Genomic DNA, 8178 nt, shown 5'->3' with positions numbered 1-8178 from the left:
CACAAGCGATTACATGAACACTTTGTATAAGCTGTCATTATGTTTAATTCTTTGCATGTTCTTACTAGAATACTCTTCTATTTTACTGATTTGTCTCCTTAACTGTCTCCGTCACTAGACTGTAAGCCTCAAGGCAGATATGTTGCTTGTTTTGTTCATTGTTTTATCTCCAACTCCTAGAAGAGTGCTGGGCTCATAGCTGGTCCTCAAATGTTGAGAGAATGAATGGCATGCTGTGATGGTTTAGATGTAGTGTCCCCCAAAAGTTCACATGTAAGACTATGTAAGAAGGCTGGAGGAGAAATGATTGGGTTATAGTCTTAACCTAGTCAGTGAATTTATCACAGATGGGATAAACTGAGTGGTGGCTGGAGGCAGGTGGGGCGTGGCTGGAGGAAGTAATTCACTGGGGGCATGGTTAGGGGGTATATATTTTCTATCTGGAGAATGGAGTTTCTTTATCTCTCAGTTCCTGATGTTCATGGGAGCTGCTTCTCTCTGCCATACCCTTTTGCCATGATGTTCCGACTTACCTTGAACTCTGAGGAATGGAGCCAGACTTCTATGGACTAATAAGGCTTCTGGAACTATGAGCTCTTAAATAAACCTTTCCTTTTCTACAATTGTGCTAGTTGGGCCTTTTAGTTACAGCAGAAAAATAGCTGACAAATAAATATACCTGCCAAGAAGCTGGCCAGCCTTTTTGGAGAGAGTTTGGGGAGGTAGCCTGCGAGGATTGATCACTTCTAAGCTGAGACCTAGAAAGCCAGGTTTCTCTACCTGGAAATGCAAGTTTCCCTCTTGGAACTGGGAATTCCTTTCACCCCTATCAGGCACTCTACTTCAAGACATAAAAATAGAAAGCAGAAATCTTTCTGGACTTCCTCTACTCTGTTGGATGATAGTGCCGACAGGCAGTTTTCTCTATCTGCTATGGTAGTGATTTGCTCATGTGGCAAAGTAAAATGAAATTTAAACTAAGTAAAATTTAAATCCTGTTCCTTATTCACATTAGCTACATTCTAAGTGCTCAGCTAACATATGTAACAGGTGGCTACTATGGTGGAAAGCACAGATATAGAATATTTCCAGAAAGTTCTATTTGGATAATCTCATTTTAGAATATTTCCCTCCTATATTTTCCATGTCATTAACTTTTCATGATAGAAGAACAGTTACTGCTTAGAGCAGGATTTCTCTAATTTAGTGCTGTTGCCTTTCTTGTTGGGGGATGTCCTGTGCCTTGTAGGATATTTAGCAGCATTTGGCAGTAGGAGCCCCCAGTAATGACAACTGAAAATGTCTCCTGCTATTTCTAAACGTTCTTTGAAGAATGAGAGTCACTAGTTTAGGAAACTTTGTTCTGTTTTAATTAAAGGTATTAGGAAACCAGAAGAGATGAGCATAATTTATTCTGTATAGGTATAACACTTGTATGTTTGATGAATGGGTGAACAGATGTTGAGATGTTAGGAGCTTTAGATGTTAGAGGAAGATGAATTCCATCAGGAAAATTTATTGGCCCTCCTTTCCTTGTTTCTCTTCCAGTCTTGCCAAGTTTGATCAGGAATTAGAGTGCAGAATCAAGAACATATTAATTAGCTCCAGCTATGGCTGTCAAGCCCTGTACCTCCTCTGCTGCACTTGGTGGAGGGAAGGGGAGGAGCTGATGCCTCTGCTTCTGCCCAAATTATCCCTCAGGCCCAGGTCACACTCAGAGCTGACTTTTAAAAGCAAACTAATATTGTAGGTTCTTACTGTTTGCACTCCTTATGTTCCATAAGGTGCCATGAACGCTTTCTGAATTCCTCTGCTTCCTCATTGGCAGTGTATCAAAGGACAGGGCATTAATGCAGGGAGAAATTCTCAACTTATTTTTGTGAGGATGGCATTAACAGATCATTCAACCAGAAAAGACAGTGCCAAAATAAAACACTGGAAGAAACCCGAAATTGACTGGCCAAATTCCATCATGAACTAGACATGAAAGTTTCTATATAATAAGCTATTTTTATTGACAAGTGTAGCAAAATCACATCTATGAATTAAAAACCTCTTAGAAAAATAGGAATAGATAGTGGGTTGATATATCCCTGCAATGCATGTTTAGATTTCAACCCCAGACCTAAGAAAAAGGAATTTATTTTTTAAAATGGCATTATTATGATGTATTTACCCCAAGATGGGGTCATAAGGGAATATAGGATGGGTTATTGGTTCAGTGTGACTTACTTTCTTATAAGGAGAGCAGGGTGGGATGTTGGTACTGTTGCAGTTTTGTCCTTATAAGGAGAACAGAGTGGGCTAGTGGTTCACTGGAACTTGTGCCTTTATAAAAAGAACAGGGAGAGCTCTGATTCACTATGCTTTTCATCCTTCTATGATTGTATTCTGTCTAGTTGATTTTTGTAGTGAAATATTTGAATTCCTATCCCTTTTCATTTTGGATTTGTTCTTCGTGGATTTCTCTGTGGTTCCCAGAAGGGTCCCTTTAACAGGGGAAAGAGAAATTATCTGATGTGAACATATAGCAGCATAACTTCAGTAACATGAAGAATGCTGCTTCCGTACATCTGTACTCCGTCTCACTGATGTCAGAAATGTAACAAGTGTACGCATTGTGTGCAGAGTCAAGGATGAAGTTCCTCTGAGGGCCTGTGTACTTAAGCCTGGTGAAACAACATTTTAGGCATCCTCTGGGTCGGCAGAAGATCCCATGATCTGTATTCAAATAAATATTCTCTTCTGTTCTTTGGAGCTACCCTCAGTGTGTATGATTTTGCATGTTCCTGAGATACCCTCAAAGCATCTTCCCTATTGTGTTTGTGAAAAGAATCTAGTATGTCTTTAGGGTCGATAAGATCTTCAACAATCACATCTTCTTTAGCATCAACTTTGCATGTGCATTTCTCTCCAAACTGCAAATTTCAAAAATCCTTTTGCTCTGTTTGCTGCTCCCCATTCTCACAGTAAAGTGGGCTAAAAGCTGCTAGCAATATACATGCCAGTGACTGAATGCTATGCTATCTTGAAATTTCCTCCACTCGGTTAATTAGCCCCTTGCTTTCAAATTCAGCTTAAAACAGAGTCTTAGCAAATGGGCAAAATATGATCAAGTTCTTTGACAGAAAATACACAAACGACCTCTAGTCTGATTTCACAGTCTTCATTTCTTTCTGAAACCTCATTAGCATGGTCAGCATTCCTACTGATATTCTGGTCTTCTGAGCTCCCCCCAGAATTGCTCATTAAGCTCTGCTTACTACATTCCAAAACTTTTCAGGCTTGCATCTTTAAACTGTGAAAACCATCTCCAAAGGTTTCTGATCCATGTTGTCCAGTTGTCACAGGAATGACCCCACTTCTTGGTGCCAATTTCTGTTTTTTAGCTTAATTTGGCACTAACCACACCACCCAATGAGAACAACTTAGGGATGAAAACTTTGTCCCAAACACATGCTTTTAGAGGTCACAGTCTGTAGATGGCTGAAAACATTGCTCTGGGCCCAATGTGAGGCAGCACATCATGGGCAAGGACCAAGAAAGGAAAGCTGCTCTCTTCATTGCAAAAATGAAGTAGACAGAGTGAAAGGAGACCCAGGGAAGAAGCACCCTTTCAGCTTCCACCTGCCTATAGTTAACTAACCACCCAGTTAGTCCATTGGAACTAGGAGGGTCTGATTAGGTACAGCTCTCACAATCCAGTTGTTTTGTCTTTGAATATTCCTGCATTATCACACCAGCTTTTGGGGAACACCTCATTTTTAAACCACAAGAAGTTGTAAGCCTATCTGCTCAGGATAGTGAAACCGGGGAAATGACATGTTCAAGCCCAGCTTGAACAACTTAGCAAGACCTTTTCTCACAATTAAAAGGATATGGATCTAACTCAGTGTCAGAGCACTTGCTTAAAGCATGTGATATTCTGGGTTGATGCGTTGAGTTGCCAGTATGTTGGTGGTGGGGGGGCGGAGAAAGAAAGAAAAAGGGTGAGGGGTTTTTGAGGGAATGAGTTCCATCCTCTGCCCTTCTATTATGTGAGGACACAGAACCAAAGTAGTGCTTTGACCTTGAACTTGCCAGTCTACAAAACTTGGACAAATGAATTTGTTAATAAATTGCTCAGTCTAATGTATTTGGTTACCACAGCAGGAAGGTACCCAGTCATCTGAGAATGCCTCCATTTCTTCCTGCTTTGGGATGGACACTTGTACTGGTTCTAGGATTCTTGGCTTCCAGAGTATATCTTTTATCACTTTGAATGTTTCAACACACTGTGTTTTGTGCTCTAGTGTTTCTAAGCAGAGATCTGATGAAGACCTTATGGGGAAATTATGATGAGCCCTTTCTCCCTGTCAACTTTGTAGGTGTGCCTACCATGCTCTAGAGGGCCTTAGGGAACAGAGCATTGTTATATTATAATGATGTGTGTGAGGTGCAACCATCCTTTTGACACCCATTATTCAGTGTTGGATAGAAGAAAAAGAAGTGGGATACCTTGAGTGTAGATCTGATGAGGTCTTTCAATGCCAAAGTGATTACAGACTTCTAGACTTGAAATGAGAAGTCCATTGACTACTGTACAAATTTTAATTAAAAAAAATACATGTCAGTTTCTATAACCCATTGAATTGAAAAACTTCTGGATTCCTTTCTGATTCTTACTGTGAAAGTGGCCTAAAGGGAGATGGCCAGTGTGGGTGATGTCCAGGCGTGACTGGGACATTTCTCACCAATGTGAGCAAATTTCAAACACTGGATATATATAAGAGGGTGGCTGCAGCTGGGTATTTGTCCATAAGTACAGGAAGCTCTTGGTGGTGACCTGTTGGACTCCCAGCTAGTTAGCACATTTGTTTGGTGGTTGGCGGTTGGTGGTTATGGTCTTTGGAGATTGGTTCTTTGATTTGGGTTTCTTGTTTTGTCTTTTTTTGTTTTGTTTTGTTTGTTTGTTTTGTTTTACTTATTTATTTATCTATTTATTTATTTATTTATTTATTTATTTTTTAGGTAGCATCCTTATTTGGTGTTCCTGCTTAGGATGCATAGTACTGAGACTAGTCTAGTGTCGCAGAGGCCTTATTCCTGCAAGGAGAAGGCCTTCACAGACCATTACCAGGTCTTGAAGGACATTGGATATGGATTGTTTTGTCAAGTCAAACTAGCTCGCCATCTGCGCACTGGAGCTGAGGTGGCAGTGAAAGTCATTCCAAGGAGCATGTGGAAGACTTTGGTCCTCCCTGAAATACGGGCCATGAAGACCCTGAACCACCCAAACGTGATCCAGCTCTTTCAGGTGATTGAAACCTGCAAACAGATCTACATCGTGATGGAGTACGGGGTTAGGGGAACTTTATTTGACCTCATCCTGCCTGGGGGCATGCAGGAGAATGAGGCCAAGAGACTGTTTAGGCAGATCACCTGTGGGGTGTGCTACTGCCACAAGATGCACATCTTGCATGGAGACCTGAAGCCCGAGAACATTGTGCTGGATGCCAAAGGCAACATCCGAATCATCGACTTTGGCTTAAGCACCATGTTCAAGCCTGGGCAGAAGCTGACCCAGTTTTGGGGCACTCTGGAGTACCATGCCCCTGAAATTGTGCGCAAGGAAATACACGAGGGTCCCCCAGTGGACAGCTGGAGCCTGGGTGTCATTTTGTATTTTATGTTGACTGGACACCGCCCATTTAGGGCATCCAGCAAGAAGAGGCTAAGGAAGAAGATCTTACACCCCAAGGTGAAATTTCCCCAGCCTGTCTCGGCCGAAGCACAAAGACTCTTAAAGAAAATCTTGATAGTGGACCCTAGAGCAAGGCTCTCGGTAGAGGAAATCTTGGAGGACCCATGGCTGAATCAGGGTGAGGAGAAGGCATCTTTCCATGATGTGCCCCTCCCCAACCTCTCAGACCCCACTGTACTGACAATGCTGTTCGACATGGGGTACGACCCTTATAGTACCTGGGTGTCACTGTCCCAGAAAAAGTTTGATGATGTGATGGCTTCCTATCTCATAATCCAGCAGCAGATAAGCCAGGGGGCAGGCTGCATGAAGCCTGTGAGAAGGGATCCTTCCATTTCCCCTGCCCTCCCCCAGAGGAGGGCGAGTGAGCCTGCCCTTCACACCTTCCCCTTGCCCTGTGAGCATCATCAGCCTCAGGAGGCCAAGGAGTCAGGGCAGAAGGGCTTCAGAAGGGCCAGCTGGCCTTCCATTAGTCTCCGCTTCCTGCATGAGAAGCCCCCCACTCCCAGGCTAGCCTCCCAGCATCACTCTGTGTCCGACTCACCCCAACCCTACCCATCAACAACAGACAGCCAAGTCTCCCAAGATGCCACCACAGGGCGTCCCCAGGGCCACAGGAAGGGCTGGAAGCAAGTAAGGCAGAGGATCGCTGCCTCCTTTCGTGTACTGTGCTGTAGCACATCCTCATGTGTTGGCAAAAACGAGGCTCCTACAAGGAGATTAGAATCCTATGTTACTACAGTTCAGATGGACCAAACGAAGAAACAGCCAGCCAGAGGACCTTTTGCTCTGTGGATGCTGTCATCACTATGTGGGCATTGGTCACGTGGACCCCAACAGCTGCAGGACTGAGTGCCTACTGGCTGGGCTTCTCCACATGGGGTCCAGCCAGGAACACACCTGGATCTACCTGGACATCAGGCGTCTCCCTTGCCTTCACCTGCCAGGGACATCAGATGAGACTGTTTTCCCTGGGACCGTTCCCCTGCCCTGCTCTTCTGTCCTTTCTCCCATGTTCTTGTGATGGCAGAGATATTTCTTAATAAATTTGTTTCTCTCAAATTGCATAGTCAAATTGATATTCTAAAGATTAAAAAAACGAATCAAACAAACGGGGTGGGGGGTGTCTGAGTGAGGGCTGGAGCCCACCAGGCATCCTCTCTGAGGCCTGCACCACTGTGCCTCCCTCTCCTACTCAATGTACAGAGACCTACTCGCCTTGAACCAGTGCAGATGAGGACTCACTTGCTTTAGCTTGTGTACAAGGGAACATACTCACCTTTAGCCAATGTAGATGTGGACTCAATTGCTTTGATCTAGTGCCAGTGGAGACTTGCTCCCATTAAACTAATGGATGAATATTTTGACTTAGAGCCAGTGTAGATATGAGTGACTTTGATCTGGTAGCTTTTGGCAGAAGGAATCCCTCTCTGAGGTATGTGGAGAAGAAGGTGGGTGGCAACTGTTGGAGAAATCATATCTGAGAAGACCCCAGAGAGTTCTATGACATCATCTCCTTCATACTGTTTGCTAGGAAGTCAGAGGAGGGCCAGGGGTTAGGGGTGGGCCTGCCTGCAGCAGTGACTGTGTGCCTCACCACCTGCCATGCTGCCTCATCACCCAAATCCTCCTCATGGCTCCTGCTTGTGAGAAACTAATGTGACTCCATTTTTGAGAAACCAGCCTCTACCTCAGAGCAAAGCCTGTCCAGAAAGGGAGCATGACCCTTGTCCTTGGAAAAACCCACAGAGCACTCCTAGGCACCTACCCACCCTGCTGAGTTGCTTGTCTGCAAATAATGAGAGACCTGCAGCGCCAGGTGTCCCTGACTCAGGCTAGGTGAGGACCCATAGCAACCCCCTAGTAACCACCAATCAGCATGAGACAGGGAAAATACCTGGGATGCCAGATGACCCCCCCCCCCAGTAGTTTATGGTGGTTGATAACATGTTGGGAAACCATGTAGTTTAGTACATACACCCCTCGTGGTTTAAACCAATCAGTTCAAAGGAATCTCCCTCTTGTACTAACCAATCACCCCTACCCAACTTGTTCCCGCCAGTGAATGTGCTAATCAATGTTAAGAACTGTCGTTTGATTTTCCTGCAGTATGGGATGATTTGCTGTGTGATGTTGTGACGCATAGAATATCCCCCCAAAACCTATAAAATCTCACTGAACAAAGGACCAGGACTCACTCCCTGGGACCGCTGCATTGGAAACGGTTGTGAGTCCTGGCTCGAGCTTGCAATAAAGACTCTTGTGTAATTGCATTGGATTCAGCTCCTGGAGGTCTATTGGGGTCCCATGAATCTGGCATAACAGAGGTAGCAGAGGAGGGAGCACATGGGGTTTGGGGAGTCAGATGACAGGCCATCTTATGGATGCTATTTACATAAAAGCAAAGTGTTCCCATGTGGAATTGCTCTGTTTTG

The 8178-nt window shown here is 44.2% G+C and overlaps 1 protein-coding gene across 1 annotated transcript; it reads left to right on the top strand.

The window, feature by feature from the left end:
- Positions 1-5041: 5041 nt before the first annotated feature.
- On the top strand, positions 5042-6595 carry LOC308653127 (sperm motility kinase 2B-like; the record flags this gene model as incomplete). The annotated part of the gene is made up of 1 exon (XM_081301588.1): positions 5042-6595. One exon carries the CDS (start codon positions 5042-5044, stop codon positions 6593-6595), a length of 1554 nt encoding a protein of 517 aa, XP_081157714.1.
- Between the last annotated feature and the right edge of the window lie 1583 nt (positions 6596-8178).

The sequence above is a fragment of the Spermophilus citellus genome (genome assembly GCF_964194105.1).
Source record: "Spermophilus citellus genome assembly, chromosome: 1".
Taxonomy (NCBI): Eukaryota; Metazoa; Chordata; class Mammalia; order Rodentia; family Sciuridae; genus Spermophilus; species Spermophilus citellus.
This window is presented reverse-complemented; position numbering and strand designations above follow the sequence as displayed.